General features: G+C 43.4%; 1 protein-coding gene across 2 annotated transcripts in view; it reads right to left on the minus strand.

Moving 5' to 3' along the window:
• ddhd1a (DDHD domain containing 1a) overlaps window positions 1-15,935 on the minus strand; it is a 32,604-nt gene extending 16,669 nt beyond the window's left edge. The window contains exons 1-4 of one of the 2 annotated variants that reach the window (XM_021574113.2): window positions 14,616-15,935; window positions 12,157-12,336; window positions 5,429-5,530; window positions 320-448 (exon numbers count right to left, since the gene is read on the minus strand). In XM_021574113.2, coding sequence (XP_021429788.2) covers window positions 320-448; window positions 5,429-5,530; window positions 12,157-12,336; window positions 14,616-15,444 — 1,240 coding nt within the window. In that variant the 5' untranslated portion in view covers window positions 15,445-15,935. The remainder of the gene's footprint in view (window positions 1-319; window positions 449-5,428; window positions 5,531-12,156; window positions 12,337-14,615) is intronic. The other variant, XM_021574114.2, reaches the window with a different exon arrangement.
• Window positions 15,936-17,817: the final 1,882 nt, after the last annotated feature.

Genomic DNA, 17,817 nt, shown 5'->3' on the forward strand with positions numbered 1-17,817 from the left:
TTACACCATCTAAACTTTTTCCACAGATCCCTTGTTCCTTTCATTTTTGATCTGGCCGCGACCCCTACAGTACCTTCAGGGGTCCGCTGACCCCACTTTGAGAACACCTGCTCTACACAATAGGGAAATAGGATTAGCTGCTTGCTGGCTGGCCGACACAGCCTTTAGGAGATTTCCAGCGGTAGTGGGTTTGTGTGTCAGAGGAGATTGAGAACTCATGCCAGATCCACCTCTTCATCTTCACTTGACTTGATATTGGGGTGGGGAAGGGGAGGAAGGGTTCAACAGAAGAGTGAGCAGTCAGTCAGTGACCTCTAACCTTTGGAGAAGCCCAGTTTCTGGGTGACAGTGCGGGCGATCTTGGAGGTGGTGGCATCGCTGTAGAGGTAGACCTCGTCCACACTGTGCCAGTCCACGTGGGTCCGACTCAATTTCAAACTGTGGACAGCTGCAGAGGAAGAAGAGAGGGATGGAGAAGTAGGAAAGGGAGGAAGGGGCAAAATGGAGGGATGGAAAAATTTGAAAGCAAGGAAGGGGGGAACGAGATGTGAGAGCAAGCAGAAAAAGGACAAGAGGAACAATGAACAAATGCAGGGGGAAAGACAAAATACACATCAAATTACTCATCAAAATTGTGATTACAAATTCCTCATGGTACAACTCCACAAGGAGAAAGTTTGGTGTAGTCTAGTGCTCGATCAAATACACCCTAAGGCATTGATCTGCAGAGGGTCACTAGAGAACCAGAAAAGTACATATTGAAGAAGCACAAAGGTTCACAAAGTCTGCATATTTCAACTGTTACCCGCCCATTGATTGCTTGGGTGTCATTGAATGTGTACAGTAGATTATGTGAAATAATATTGTACCACACAATTCCCAATTGGGTCTCTATGGTAAGCTCAATCACCAATGTGGATGGGCTACACTCAGATTGTGCAGATCATACAGAGGACTAGATTAGATTTCAGCCTCATTATCTTAGCGGGCAACAGCAACAGGGCAAGTAAGAGTGAAAACATGAACGATAAATGAAAACCGGTTGACTGGGTTGAGCTGGTCACATTGAGGTTTTATTGCCACAGATTCACTGTATGGTACAGTACGTGAAGAGGTGACCGGGTACTTTGGTATTGGTCCAGACCGAACCCTGGGGTGCATAGAGACAATCAGGAGGGATTAAAAGGACAGTGTTAAAATGTCCAGGACAAAAGGATTCCTAGAAAAGGTGGACATTAAAAGACGTCCTCCAGCGATTGTTTTTACTTGTACTGTTGAAAAGTGATATCCCAAGTACAAATACAGTAAAGTACACATACTAAAGGGTTAAACAAATATCAAAAGTTTGGACACCTACTCATTCAAGGGTTTTTCTTTTTACTATTTCCTACATTGTAGAATAATACAATGTAGCGGCAGGTAGCCTAGTGGTTAGAGCGTTGGACTAGTAACCCGAAAGGTTGCAAGATCGAATCCCCGAGCTGACAAGGTAAAAATCTGTTGTTCTGCCCCTGAACCAGCAGTTACCCCACTGTTCCTAGGCCGTCATTGAAAATAAGAACGAAGAATGTTCTTAACTGACTTGCCTAGTTAAATAAAAGGTTAAAAAAATATGTTTTCAACATATCAAAGTAGTCACCCTTTGCCTTGACAGCTTTGACATTCTCTCAACCAGCTTCATGAGGTAGTCATCTAGAATGCATTTAAATTAAAAGGAGTACCTTGTTAAATGCGTTTGAGCCAATCAGTTGTGCTGTGACAAGGTAGGGGTGGCATACAGAAGATTTGGTAAAAGACCAAGTCCATATTATGGCAAGAACAGCTCAAATAAGCAAAGAGAAACGACAGTCCATCATTACTTTAAGACATGAAGTTCAGTCAATCTGGAATATTTCAAGAACTTTGAAAGAGTAGTCCCAAAAACCATCAAGCGCTATGATGAAACTAGCTCTCACGAGGACCGCCACAGGAAAGGAAGACCCAGCTTTACCTCTGTTGCAGAGGATAAGTTCATTAGAGTTAACTGCACCTCAGATTTCAGCCCAAATAAATGTGTCTCCTACTTGAACTCTGAAGCATCTCAACATCAACTGTTCAGAGGAGACTGCGTGACTCAAGCCTTCATGGTCAAATTACTGCAAAGAAACTACTACTAAAGGACACCAATAAGAAGAAGAGATTTGCTTGGGCCAAGATACACAAGCAATGGACATTAGACCAGTGAAAATGTGTCCTTTGGTCCAATGAGTCCAAATTGTAGGTTTTTGGGTCCAACCGCTGTGTCTTTGTGAGACGCAGAGCAGGTGAACGGATGATCTCCACGTGTGGTTCCCACCGTGAAGCATGGAGGAGGTGTGATGGTGCTTTGCTGGTGACAGGGTCAGTGATTTATTTAGAATTTAAAAGCACGTCTTCACTATTATTCTACAATGGAGAACATAGTAAAAATAAAGGAAAACCCTTGAATGAGTAGGTGTGTCCAAACTTTTGACTGGAACTGTATGTTTTGGGCAAAATAGTATTTGTATTTTTTATGCAAGTCTGGAGTGCTTTGTACTTGCGCAGGACTAATCATGTGTGAGTGAGAGTGCGAGCGAGACTTAGCATGGGGGGGGGGGGGGGGGGGGGGGCACTTAGCACAATGGTATCACACTCTGTCCAGAGCGCTCACTTCCTCAGATCGTGTCCAGATTACTGCTGGTGCATTAGCTTGTTAATGCTCTGAAAACACTCAGCAGGTGTTCAGAAAACTCTTAACTAATGCAGTACAATCTACAGAGTAGGGGACATCAAAGCCTTCAATCACCTTCTTCCCTTCCTTCCCCCTCTTTCTCTCCTTCTTTCCACCTCCTAATTGGAGGCATCTGAGAAGTGTTGTAGAACCACCAGCGGGGAATAGAACAGTGTCTTTGTGAGAGTCACGTGGAGGGGTAAAGCAGGACGTCCCTGTTCTAATCTCATCAGCGCGGTGAGGATTGAGGAGCAGTCATGGATGCTCCAGTTGATCAGTCTCCATTCAGGGCCCCTCAGGGGCCTGATAATCCAAAATGGCTTAATGGAATGACAAGCAGGAGCTCAGGACTTAACCCATGGAGAAGAAGCTGTGTTTGATGGCAGACAGCATTGGAATTGGTTTCCATTTAGGAGAGGTAACCCATTGGGGCTTAAGAGAGGAGGGATGTATAGAAGGGATGGGACTGAATCCCAACCAAGCAGCTTTAGACAAAGTAAAAAGAAAACTCTTTCCAGTCGATGGTCATAAGAATCTATTGCATTGGAAGACCTGAGGGTAAAGATTTGTCAGTATTGCAGAACTTTTCACCGGGTTAGAGTAGCATGTTTTCATTTATCATTGGAAATCACTTGGGATAACAAGCATGCTTCACAACAAGTATCACACCAAGGTTGGAATCAATTCCACTTCAATTCAGCCAAATCAGGAGGTGAATTTATATGGAATTGACAACCAGCACTATACCACACTACGGTACATCATCTTACTACAGTACTCTACAGAAGCGGTGGCGTGCAGCAGAGGATAGAATGATCTGTTCTAATGATCAGAGAAGTACAGTAGGGAAAGACAATCTCACCATTTAGCTTACACCTACTCTGAGTCCACTGTAAAACGGGATGTCTTGAGGAGGCAGCAGGTACTCAGTCTTACCCATTAGCCAGCCATAGGAATAAATAAATCATGGCTGACTGGGTGGGGAATGGGGAACGTGCTCATGTTGCCAAATGAGAAGGGAAATGAGATGGACAAGCTTCCCAGAGACAACATCCTGTTTTACAGGGGAGCCCAGGGCAGAGCAGACAAGCCAGCGAGGGGAAGAGGGGGAGGCCTGGATCAAAGCACACCAGAGGATCTAACAGTCAGCCACAGAGAGGTTAAGAGGTTTACATGGGAGGCTTTCCAACTATGCCCCGGAGAGCAAGAGAGGACGAGGGAAGAGGGAGAAAAAGTTGTAGATAGATTTAGAGACCGTGTGAGAGACCAAGAGCTAGAACTATAGTGAAAGAGGTAAGAAAGAGAGGAACAGAGCAAGAGCGCTTCTTGTTCCTTTGTTCCTGAGATAGGGAATTATGCCACTAAACCAAGGCAAAGCTCCTTTCCTCAAATGAATTACTGTTATGTTTAAACAGTGTTATTGTTAGGATGCTAGCTCAGAGCAGTATTGTCTCTTAATTGGCATGGGAGAATTAGTGTGACAATTACAGGCAACGCCAAACTAGGGTCTGCCAAACATCTTAGATATGTTCCTAGCCTCTGAAGGGTTCCACATCATGTAGAGAGCCACAGAGGGAGTACTACGATCAATGCTAGGACACTAGGGTCACATTCATTAACCACAAGATGGTAGAGAACGTTTTGTGTCTGCTGAATGCAACCCAGTCCTGAATTAGATTGGCCCTGGGGCAGGGGTTAGCAACAGTCGGCCAAAACTGGCCCACGAGTGATCTTTATTTGGCCCCCCAAAGCTCATTATAAAAAGGGGGATTTTAGTTTTTGGTCAAAAGACAAATCGACATAAATTCAGATAAAAATGTGTTTCATTTGGAAATCTGTTCCCATGTACTCCTACGAATAAAAAGAGACATGATCATGTCTCAATGTAATCAAGGTATGAAATTGTTATTTTTTGGACTTAGTTGGTGTGCAGTGTACAAAATTATTATAATTATTTTGTGGCCTCCCGACCACCCCCGACAAAAATTGTCACTGAATCTAGTTGCTAACCCCTGCCCTACGGTGCTGCAGATATTGCTGGCAATAGGAGTCTGCACTAAAGGAGCAGTTATTCCATCCATTGAGGCAATGCAGGAGCTTATAGTGCAGCCTGCAGAGCAGTGTGCTATGTGGGCCTGAATGGTGCCTCTGTTGCCTCTAAACGAGAGCTTTGTTCATTCTCTTCAGAGCGGTGGTGGTGATACGGGAGGTTCATTAAGATGTGATCAAGCCGCTAGAGGGAAGGGGAGGCGGAGAAGGGGAGGCTTTTTGGAGAACCAGCTTATTGAGCTCAGATCCTTCGTTTTCCTATTTGGATTTAGAGAGACTGGAAAGATGTTACTAGCTAACTGACTCTCCACTTACTTAGCTCTACCACCACTAACAGACAGACCGGAGCAAGACTTGCAGGTATCATCCAAAAGTCCAGAGAGCAGCAGCAGTAACAGTGACATACTCTGGAACACAGGAAGGGGGGCATTCTAATGACTAGGCCCAATATAAACTAAAGGAGTGCGAAGCCGTCTAATCTAGAGACCAGTTCTACTAGAGCGGGTTGGGTTGTCTAACTGGACTTAGTTCTAGGGAGAGCTCAAAGGGGTGAGCGAAGATCTAGTTCAATCAAGACCTAAGATCTAGAGGAGAGAGGGAGCAAAGCAGATATAATGTAGGAGATAAAAAAGGCTGGCGTTACAGTACCTGAGCAGCGTTTGCGCTTGAGACATTTAGTTGTAGCACTCGGTTGATATCCACTCCATTTGAAAAGAAAGGGGAGGTAGAAAGGGGGCAGGTGGGAGAGAACTAACAACCAAGAGAGAGTGAGTGAAGGACATGACTTTGGTGTTTTGTCACAGAGGGCTACCCACTGCAATCACTGTTAGACTGGAGGGCGTTTGTCAAGCAGCGCTGGTATCAGGTAGACACCCTGGGTCTTGTGTGGGTGTATAGTACAGCTGTTGGTTAGAAGCTGTTGACTAGAAGCTGTTGACTAGTATTCACATCAGAAAATGTCACAGAAATGTGCATTAGTTCAAATGTGATTAAAAAAATAACGAGGAAAATTTTGAAGCGTATAGCCTAACCATTAATACATTTTGTTAAATTTCATTAGCTTCATTCAACTGACAAGCAAAGTTCTTCATTTGAATACAACCTGTCCATATGAACATGACTCTTCATTGTGGTGGCTTAATTAACATGTCAATATTTGCTGTTACACACAATCTTGAGCTGAGAGGGAACATTAAAACCCATTTGCAGCGCTGTTTGACATATGCCCAAGATGATTGAGGTAGCACCTGAACCTTATTCTTGTTTTACTGCCTTTAGGGCACTCACGTGTGGACTATATCATATGCTGGTAATGAAAAGATGATTTTATACAAAACTATTTTAAAACATGACAATTATGACTGTTTGCCTCTGACAAAATGGTTGGTCAATGGAGGCTACATGACATAACATATTCAGAGTGATAAGAGGGATACATGGTTGTATAGTACTTTCAGCCAGATAGCTGTCATTCATCATCTTGTCAAACAGGTTGAGTACAAATTGCAAAACAACATTCTAACATCAAATTTAAAAGTATTTTCCTGAAAGAATGTTGGAGGGCTATCAAAGTAAAAGCCAGACTTAACAGCGTAATATTTTAAGAGGATTTCACAACGATCCAAAAGTGAGTGGGCCGCCTACAGAGAAGTTTCTTAGAAGTAGCCCGCCTTAAAGTTTTTTTCCCCCCTTGCTCATGTTGAGTCTAAAAAACGAAAGAGCTAAATTATTTTAGTGGGTCAGAAAAACTTCAGGGAAGGATATCCATTCCTGAGAACAGAGGCGAGAACCATTTCTGAGAACAAAGAGGAGGACGTTGCCCTCTAAGATATGTCCTAAAGTCCAAGCAACTGCTCACTCCTTCCCACACACTGGCCATACAGTAAGTCTCGCTCTCTCTCACAGCTATCAAGCAACCAGGGTTTCATTTAGAGAAATGTCCTTCCATTAGACCATTGTGTCAGACTTGATATCATCACATAGACTATGGCTGCAGTCAGACTGTGCAGTGATAAGGACATTGGGAATCAGTCTGAGCCCTGACCTAAAAGGACCAGTCACCACTGTCACACTGACTCAGATAACATGACCTAGGTCTTGCCCTGTGACAGAGCTGTTTGTGGACCTTTGTGGTCCTTAGCTGATTGAACTGGGGTTATGTTTAAAGAGTGTTAGTCAAAATGAGGGTGCTCCTATTAAACCAGAAGAACCCTGAGCTGGGAGCTCATTTGGCCATAAAGGTATTATGCTGTGCTGTGACTGCTTTCATATTTCACATTTACTCACAGCTATAAATAGGCTGTGATCGGTCCAACAAGAACACCCAGGCAAGCAAGTTGTCAAGGGGGAGTTGTATTTGGATAATAATAAGCCTTTAGGATAACGTTGGTGTACTGGAATGTAAATAGTATCATAATCAGTCAAGCAGAATAACTATGGGTGTGGATATGATATTGAGATGTCTCCTATCCTTTCAGGAATTTGATTACCAAATTAATGTGGATCTCCATTCCGGACAGGGCTATAATTGTACCATTTGAGCGGAGGTTAGGACCAAGAGATCAGACTTGCAAATGACAGCAGTGCTTTCCTCAGCTGGGCTGAAACCTGCTGATTGTACAAGTGTTGTCAGGACAGGCTGAGAGAGCAAAGAGCGAGAGAGACCAAGAGAGACAGGGGGGAGAGAGAGAACGACAAATAAAGAGAGAGACAGTTAGAGAGGGAGAGAAAGATTGTTATATAGAAAGAGAGAAACGCCACCCTCAGAGTGTCTGGAGACAGACATGAATCGGCTGATCCATCTGGGACCACATCACAACAACAGTGGCTGGAAACAAATAGGCTTTATCCTGCTTAACAACTTACTGTCTGGGGCTGTCCAGCTTTAGGAAGTATATTACTGTATCATTTAAATTACTACTAATGTAGCACTAATATATCTGACTTGTTTTCTGAACTGAAGTTGGCTTGTGTGGCCGTGATTAAATGCTAATCTTGGGTTTAGGGTTTCAATGCGGTACATTTCTGGATGTTGACAATTGGAGACAAAACGGCAGTGTTATGGAGTATAGATTACATTTTGACATGGCCCGCACTGAGCTTGTTTTGGCCTACATCTTGAATCAAAAGGTCCATTGGTGTGGACTTCTCGGTTTGAGAGAGAGCACCATAAACCTCTCAAAAGGAATGACATTCCAAATGTCATATTGGTTAAGAGCTTGTCTACTCCGCTGGGAGCTTTGGATTTAATTGGCCAGGGAAAAGACCAACACAACAGAATGCTACAGTATCTGGTCAAGCACATCACATCCATTCTATTCTCCATCAAGAGTATCCAGCCATCCACCCACATAGCGACATACAGCCTGAGGTATTCAGCCTTCAAATAAACATAAAAATGCATTACACTACTAAACTGTGTGTCTAAAACTCTTATGATTAAAAAAAAGTGTATTTTGAATGATAGGCCTTCTAGCTATTGAAAGCTTAGAGAATAAGTATGCTAAATGTCAAATGTCAGTGTGCCATGACGATTGTCCTGGGTTGTAGACGAGAGCTGTGACTAGTGATGGAGGGAAAAACATCTATAGTTACATAGAGATATTACTTGTGAGAATATATCGTATCGCTTTGACAATATCGCAATATCATTTATTTTGCTAGTTGGATGTACCTGCAGCCTATTCACTAACTGCAGTATTTTTCCTTCATAGCTTGTTGTCCATCTTTTTAAAATAGGGTGACAATTTGTTTTCAGCACTTTTATTTCAATGACGGATCAAACCTTGTTTTCTCATGGCTCTCTCTTGTCCCTCTACAGCAGACATGTGGTGAGCAATATGTTTGGAACACTGAATCACAAAATTACAGTACCTATCGTTTCGGCACCAAAGTATCCTAATAATATCGTATTGAGGTCCCTGGCAATTCCCAGCCCTAGCTGTGACATGACATTATGTGATGTTCTGGCATGTGTGTGTTGTTGACATATGACCCTGTGTGCCTGTGGGGCTTTGCTTGCCGTGACGCTCCAGGAGCCTGACGGACTGAAGTACACCCCACCGTCATGAGCCCTGGCCCAGCCTCCAGCCAGCCCACATGCAAATCTCTCTACTGATTCAAACGCCTTCAAAAAACATCCGTATGATAGATTCTCACATCAGTACACAGTCCCTTCACATACCCGCATCTCTCTGTTGCCATCACCCACCACTCCAACACAGACATATATACACACAGTACACACATATCCACCAGGGATTCTTCCATAATCAGCCTCCCTAAGTGATACACAGCCAGTGCATCTTTAAACAGGTCTGACAAACAAAAGGTGTAATGTGTCCACAACCAAAAAGACACATAAAGCTTCCTCGGGTCTCCTAAAACCTGACAGGGGAGCCATCAGGGTCTCTTGGTCTCTTGCTATTAACACCATGCTCCTTAGATTATGGAATCACAGTGAGAGGGTCATGGAGCCCCAATGGGACTTTTCAGTCACAATGCATGGAGCAACTCTGTGCATGTGTGTGTGAGAGACTGAGCATACAGGCCTGCCCTACAGTATAAACATTTTTTTTGCCAAATGACGGTTTCTGTACAACAAACACTCTCATAGTGATACTTTGTACTTTCTTCCTCTGAGAGGAACTTCCAAGCCAGGCTAGCAAGTAAGACACTCTGTATTCTGTGAACCAGCCTATTGCCAGCTTCAGTAGCTGCTGAAATTGGTAAACCCGCCACAGTATAGCTGCCATGTGGGCCACCATCTGTGGCAACTGTCAATTTCCATCCTCAAATTAGACGACAGTGGCAGCCATCAACTACAAATGAAGTGTCAAACTGTCATGGTCACCCTTTCCCATAGAAGCCTGAGGAATGAGGAACCCTTTTTGACTGACACAGCAGCAATAACCAAGGGCAGGAGAGAACAGAGCCCTCATGCCGTCTGCATTATGATGATCTCATGCCGTTTGCATTATGATGATCTCATGCCTACATAACATGCCTGCGAGCCGCAACACTTGCTTTCTGCTCCATTAGTCTTGGAGCTGGCTGCTGGGTTTCAGCGTGAGAAAGATGGAGAGAGGGGAGGAAGGGTGAGAGAAAGAGGGAGAAGTGGAGGAAGAGTGAGTGGGTGAAAGAAAGACAGAGAGAGTTGAGGGAGAACAATGGTGGAGGAGAGGAAAGGAGAGAGGGAGAGAAGGAGAGAGGGTAATGCAGTATTGTGAAGTGGGTAACAGGTACACTCTCCCGCTTTATTAGCTGGGTGCTCTGCCATATATGACAAAGATTTCAAATATAATACCAAGTTCAAAAACATTGGGAAATGGCATAACTCCAAAATGTTGGGGGGTTATTTACACAAAAAATAAATCACACCTTTTCATTTTCGTCCAGGCAGGCTAACATGTTTTCGGAAGTTATGCCTTGATCAGAGCATCCGATTCAGTAAGCTACAATAGACTCACTGTCATTTTCAAGACATTGACTTTTGCAGAATGTGTTAACAAATAACTTTGAAGTGAATCCTTGAATGAATTCATAAAATGTGGTGAAGCGTTAGAACAGTTTTGTATTCTCTCAAAGAGGTGACTCATAATGGAAATTATGGGATGTGGCAGTGCTTTCAAAGGGGGACTTGGAAAGGGCTGGGTTGTGGGTGCCTACGTGAAAGTGACACAACCGTTGCCGTAATCCTGATCCCATTTCAAACACACTGATTATGACTTGTATCCTCGGTGTGTGTTGATATTTGTGTATGTGTGAGAAAGAGAGGGAGGAGGAGGGGTAGTAAAACAAGGGAAATTCGGACAAGTGGAGACATTTGGCTTTAGGTTTACAAGTCGGGTTAGAATTACAGTTAGTGTCAGGTTTAAGGGAAAATAGGATTTTGAATGGGAATTAATTGTTTGGTCCCCACATGGATTAGTAGAGAGCGAGTGGCCTCTGTCTTTCCACCAGTTCATGTCTGTGATTAAATTTGAGTGGCGTAGCTAGTACCATGCAGGCGCTTGAGAGAACATTGCATTGGCAATAAGGCAAACTCCAGTAGCCAGCCAGTCTACTCATGACTATATATACAGTCCCCTATTGCTCCTGAAGGGCGAGACTGTCCTTGTATGAATGAACAGACTGTACTGTTGGACGCATTCAGAACAGGTCTGAAATAGAGGCTAGATCAGGGACCCATTCAAGGACTAAACTTATGTTGATTAACACTGAGTCAGAGCAAGTCATGATCATTCACAATGGGAGGTTAATCACTGTGCAAACACTGTTATGGTCCAATTCAGAGTGCCACACACTGAGGAGATGGCGCTGGCCTTGGTTGGTAGGAAAGCAGCACTTATTCTCAGTTCGAGATAGAAGTTGTCTTCAAGCTTAGCATTGAAGTGTCAGATTATTTCTCACACAGATACAGCACACACACCAACACTGGTGGCATTTTCCCTTACACACATACACACAAACACAGAGGCAAACAAAGGTGACACTCTCCTTCTCCCTCGCTTTCCCTCTCTCACACACATACACACAATCTCTCCTGGTGACACACTGATTTAATACCTCTGGTATCGAAAGTCATTCACACACACATTCATCACAGAAGGAGCAGCCATTTCACAGGGCTGAAGACTGTGCATTCAGGAGGGAATTGCTGACTGAAAGATTCCATTTGTCACTTGTTTTCTGAGTGCACCAACAAGCTATTCCTGAAACAAATTGCTGTCTGAGCCTTGCATGAGAAATACCCCTTTTACCTATAATACACTCTGGCCTAACAAAATACAATCAACATCCTCATAAAGACAATCTGGTATGTTTCCCCTTTCTGGTCTACAGGGAGATCCTGATAGCTAATACGTTATGGTTTATGAGTCCCAACAACACTTTTCCGTTGCTGATAAGGTGGGCAAAGGTGGGTGATATTTTTAATGGAGTCCATAACTAACCCAGACACCATCTACAGAGAACCCCATTTGACAGCTGCTACCACACTACATTATCTATAAGTTCTCTATAGATAAGTACCTTGGTGGAATTATAGTCAGGTTAGTAGTGATTGCCCTGGCAGAACGTTGCAGATTAAAATTGTGAGAGAGCATGGCTACAGCACTGGTATCCAACCCTGGTCCTGGAGAACAAGCCGATTCAGCTAATCAACAAATCATCAAGACGTGGTTAGTGAAATCAAGCGTTTCAGTTCTGCTCTGGACCAAAAGCTTGCCCAGACTATAGCTCTCCAGGACCAGGGTTGGAGACAACCAGTATTCAGTCTTTAGAATAATGCATTATATACTTGATATAAGCCTACACTTGGTAAATATTTATTTAGGCCTAAACCATATCTCCCACACGCCCTGGTGTTGTCTCACCATCTTTGCTGTCGACTGTTTTGGCCACCACAGAGTCAGAGTCGAAGCTGTCCTGCATTTGCTGCCCAAGGAAACGGGTCAAGTGCTCCACCTCAATGAGGTCACTCTCCTCCTCCTCCAATGGGAGCCAGGTGCCGTCGATGAACCACTGGCCCCTCATGACAGGAATGCTCTCCTGCTCTGAGGGTGGGAGAGAGAATGGAGCAGGGGGAAGTTAGAGAGATTTACAAAGCATTCAATTTTTCCCCCTTTTCTTTTCAATGTTCCCCTTGATTGTTTGCGGGGAACAAAATGCTAGACAGACAAAAAATGGTAACTTAGTTGTTACCTGCTGGCTCATGCTATGTGTGTGTATGTGGTGCTGACACCAAATGCAAATACATCTAGGTAGTTGCTTTGTGAAGGCTGCAATGACAGGTAGGCCTAATTAGGCACCCTATAAAGCTAGGCATTGGCAATCTCAGTGGAGTGTGGAGGGAGGCGAAGTTGATTACAGAACTGATTAGTTTAGAATTAGTAGTCGTTGGTGAGAGCATGACCACAACATTTAATTCTGTAATGTGTGTTTTTCTATCTAATGGCACAGAGCTTGGGTGTGACTGTTCCTACAAGCAGGTAGTAACCAACACACATCATCTATAGTAAATAGCAGCAAAGACAGAAAAAAGCTCTTACGGAAATCACTTTTACAGTAGCCTACATTTGTATTCAGCTTTAATTTATCATTGGATGTGGTACAGAGAGTACAGATGTAGGATAATGAAAACACCAATAGAAATGTTAGAAATGTCTTACTCAACAAAACAGACTCTAGTGAGAAGATATAGGCCTAAGCTAGCTAATGCATGTCAAACATTGATATTACAAGCCCAAACATAGTCAGAGCCTCAAACTGACTACAACATCTAGCTGGAAGATCCTAGTAAACCAACTGTCACTTAGTGTTGCCTCAGGCGAACTCAGCGAGATATTTCATTTTCCCTAAAGGGATGCATGGCTTTCTCGCTGGCTTGCTCAAGTAATCCAGGGCTCTATAGGAACCAGCTATACCACCATGGCTGACTTTTTTGTAAATCTCCATGAATTAGTTGGCACAGTCCAGATACATTCATTGGAGGCAGTGCCCGGGATGGTGGCTAGACTAATAATAGGCCACTTTTGTGGGTTTGTGATAGGTAGCACAAATAAACTTTGGCTTCATTAGGTTGCTTAAAGGTAATGTTTCTGACCCTATTCCAGATTGTGACTATACAGTACTAGTCAAAAGTTGACACACCTACTCATTCAAGGGTTTGTCTTTATTTTTACTATTTTCTACATTGTAGAATAATAGTGAAGACATCAACACTATGAAATAACACATATGGAATCATGCAATAAGCAAAAAAGTGTTGAACAAATCCAAATATATGTTATTTTAGATTCTTCAAAGTAGCTACCCTTTGCCTTGATGACAATGCATTTCATTTAACAGGTGTGCGTTGTTTAAAGTTAATTTGTGGAATTTCTTTCCTTCTTAATGCGTTGGAGCCAATCGGTTGTGTGACATGGTAGGGGTGGTCCAAATTTACGATAATCCGTTCACCTACTCTGCGTCTCACAAAGACACAGCAGTTGGAACCAAAAATATCAAATTTGGACCACCCCTACCATGTCACAACTGATTGGCTCAAACGCATTGAGGAAAGAAATTCCACAAATTAACTTTTAACATGGCACACCTGTTAATTGAAACGCATTCCTGGTGACTACCTCATGAAGCTGGCTGAGAGAATGCCAAGTGTGCAAAGCTGTCAAGGCAAAGGGTGGATACTTTGAATAATGTCAAATATAAATAGATTTTGATTTGTTTAACACTTTTTGTTGGTTACTTTGTGATTCCATGTGTTATTGCATAGTTTTGATGTCTTCACTATTATTCTACAATGTAGAAAATAGTCAATATTTTAAAAAATCCTGGAATGAGGTGGTGTCAAACTTTTGACTGGTACTGTATATATTTTTTAACTTTAGTGTGCTTACTGTATTTGTACTTGGGATATCACTTTTGACAGGTACTGTATGTGGCCTATATTTGTACATTAAAGCATATTGTAGACAGACAGATTGCGTAGTAGGCATGAATGAGAGATGGTGACACCATGCCATCTCTGATCTCGTGAGTGTATACAAGGTCATCTCTATAGTGACCTGGTAGTGATTTGTCCATGCAGTCTGCAGCCTCTCATTGGAGAGATACGCAGCAGGAATTAAGACCAGAGATTATGGGCACCACTCAACATCTGGCACTGATGCGTTTGCTTGCCAGTGGCAGATGAATAGCACTTGGCAATATGGGTTGAGACTAAAATACTTTAAAGCGTAACCCTCTTGCACACATTGGTTTGCAAGCAAAACATACATATACAGGAATGCTGGGTATATAAGGAGGAAAGAGAATGCTTCCTATTGATACTTACGATTCCAATACACAGGATAGCATTCTCTGTCTTTGACATCCACCTCATACAGCCCACCCCTGACACATACAGCCTCTACGTTGATGCTTATTGAATCAAGGTCTCTTTCGTCTGAGGAGTCCGTTCTCTCCATCGAACCCCTGTCCCTATTCACCGTAGTTCTCGGCGCCGGCACTGGTCCAGCTCGCTCGATTCCGTTCGACCCCCCAGTTGTCGCTTCCACCCCGCTTGCATTATCTTCCTCGTACGCTTCATCCATTCCCAAAGAACCCTGGCGCTTGGTTGTTCCAGGGTTCAGTTCGCAGAAATGACGAAACATGACCTCAACTTTCAAAGAGTCGTGTCCAATGAAAGGCTTCCACGTTTTTTTGTCCTCTTTGTAAAACCACCGCACTTCTTCGGGTCCCAATTCTGTGACAACCTCGTTATACCGGTTCCTTGAACTACTGCTCCGAGTCCTCTTTCTGCTTTCCAACACCGGGGTGGCGTTCCGGTCATTTTCACTGAAGGCCAGAGAACCGGTGTCTAGGTAGGCTGCGGGAGGACTCCGGTTGTTGTGACAGCCGGGGTAAGGTTCCTCTAGTATCATACAGTCCGGAGGAACCCGGTGGCGGCCTCGCAGCAGCGGCATGTGCCTGTCCAGACCTGGCTGAACCGAGTGCATCCCCGCCAGCATTGTTTCGCCAATAGGCTCTTCATAGCAGCATACAAATACATCTTTTTCCAAGTCCCAGTCTCTGTTGTTGTTGCCGACTGATGAGACCCTATTCTCAGGGCTCTGTGGAGAGCTGCTTAGCAAAGACGTTTTATTTGTGAAACTGCTCGACATAACTATTGAGCAAGCTATCTTGTCATTAGCTCGGTAGCTAACCGGCCGACCCGGCCTAGCTATGTTTTGCTATGCAGCAACTACTGGCAATCCGTCGTATGTTTGACGAGGTAAAACTAGCTATTTTATTAATTGACAAGAAATAAACTAGCCCTAGCCAGCTTCCATCCGAGAAACCTGCTATTCTCTCTTCGGCACAACCACCTGACCTACACCAAATATTTTATAACTAAACCCTACACCTTCTGCAGCGGTACACAGCCCCTTTCCTGCTGGATTCGGTCACAGAATCCGCTTGGTCCAGTTTAATATTGATACTGTCCTGTAACAAGTTGATATCTCTTTCTTTCCTGCGAGTAGAATTGCAGATTATTTCGTGTCTAAACAACTCGCCGGCTAGCATGGAGACACAAGCGCGTGCGTCAACTAGCTCTCTCTCCCCGTGACAGCTGACGCAAGTATCACAAGATTCCTACGCCCAGATGTGAACGCGCACGTAGAATGTACGCGAACCTTCTTCTTCTTCTTCTTCGATTTCATGGCGGTCCGCAAACAAACGTTTAAAGTGCATGCAGGCAACTACTGTGCTGGAATGTACGATCACTCATGATCTGCCCAAAACTGTACTGCCATTGAAATAGAATAACAAACCAAATACATTCCCAACTTCTACTACACCCTCCTCAACCCCATTAAACTTTATATAATCCACCCTTAGGATGGTTCAGCATGTCAAAAACCATTTCAACAGTATTTGTGTTTATTATGGATCCCCATTAGCCACTGTCAAGGCAGCAGCTACTCTTCCTGGGTCCAGCAAAAATTAAAGCAGTAATATACACTACCATTCAAAAGTTTGGCGTCACTTAGAAATGTTTTTCTTTTTGAATAAAAAGCAAAAATTGTCCATTAAAATAACATCAAATTGATCAGAAATACAGCGTAGACATTAATATTGTAAATGACTATTTTAGCTGGAAACGGCAGATTTTTAATGAAATATCTACATAGGCGTACAGAGACCCATTATCAGTAACCATCACTCCTGTGTTCCAATGGCATGTTGTGTTAGCTAATCCAAGGTTATCATTTTAAAAGGCAAATTGTTCATTAGAAAACCTTTTTGCAATTATGTTAGCACAGCTGAAAACTGTTGGTCTGATTAAAGAAGCAATACAACTGGCCTTCTTTTGACTAGTTGAGTATCTGGAACATCAGCATTTGTAGGTTTGATTACAGGCTCAAAATGGCCAGAAACAAAGAACTGTCTTCTGAAACTCGTCAGTCTATTCTTGTTCTGAGAAATGAAGACTATTCCATGTGAGAAATTGCCAAGAAACTGAAGATCTCGTACAACGTTGTGAACTACTCCCTTCACAGAACAGCGCAAACTGTCTCTAACCAGAATATAAAGAGGAGTGGGAGGCCCCGGTGCACAACTGAGCAAGAGGACATGTACATCAGACTGTCTAGTTTGAGAAACAGATGCCTCACAAGTCCTCAACTGGCAGCTTCATAAAATAATACCCGCAAAACACCAGTCTCAACGTCAACAGTGAAGAGCCGACTCCGGGATGCTGGCGTTCTAGGCAGAGTTTCTCTGTCCAGTGTCTGTGTTCTTTTGCCCCCCTTAATCTTTTATTTTTATTGGCCAATCTGAGAAATGGCTTTTTCTTTGCAACTCTGCTTAGAAGGCCAGCATCCCGGAGTCGCCTCTTCGCTGTTGACATTGAGACTGGTGTTTTGCGGGTACTATTTAACAAAGCTGTTGTTCGAATACCCGAGCCAACAAGGCACTTATCCGGTGTATGTGACAATAAAAACATGTTTTTTTTTTAAGCTGTTGCTGCAGACATCTTTGAATCTCAGTACAGAGCAGATTTTCTTTTTACCCCAATTGTTAGTAGCTACTATCTTGTCTCATTGCTACAACTCCTGTACGTGCTTGGGAGAGGTGAAGGTTGAGAGTCATGCGTCCTCCGACACACAACCCAACCAAGCTGCACTGCTTCTTAACACAGCGCATATCCAACCCAGAAGCCAGCCGCACCAATGTGTCGGAGGAAACACCGTGCACCTGGCGGACGACGCTAGGCCATTTGTGCTTCGCATTACGAAAGAGCCTGGGGGTGAACCCAGGGTCTCTGGCCCTTAACCACTGCGCCACACGGGAGGTCCTTTAGAGCAGATATTTAACAGAGTTTTTTGGATAACGTGGTCACATAAAAAACTGATATTTTACCGAAATTCTTTTACCTAACTTTGCATCTGCACAGTTCTTCCAGTAAATGTGTTTTTGAAAAATATCTGTGTAAATTGTTAAAGGGCGACTGCAATTCCTCATTTGGCCACGTCTTAGATTTTTTTCAAAAG

Source organism: Oncorhynchus mykiss, chromosome 19 (genome assembly GCF_013265735.2).
Source record: "Oncorhynchus mykiss isolate Arlee chromosome 19, USDA_OmykA_1.1, whole genome shotgun sequence".
In the NCBI taxonomy this organism is placed as follows: domain Eukaryota; kingdom Metazoa; phylum Chordata; class Actinopteri; order Salmoniformes; family Salmonidae; genus Oncorhynchus; species Oncorhynchus mykiss.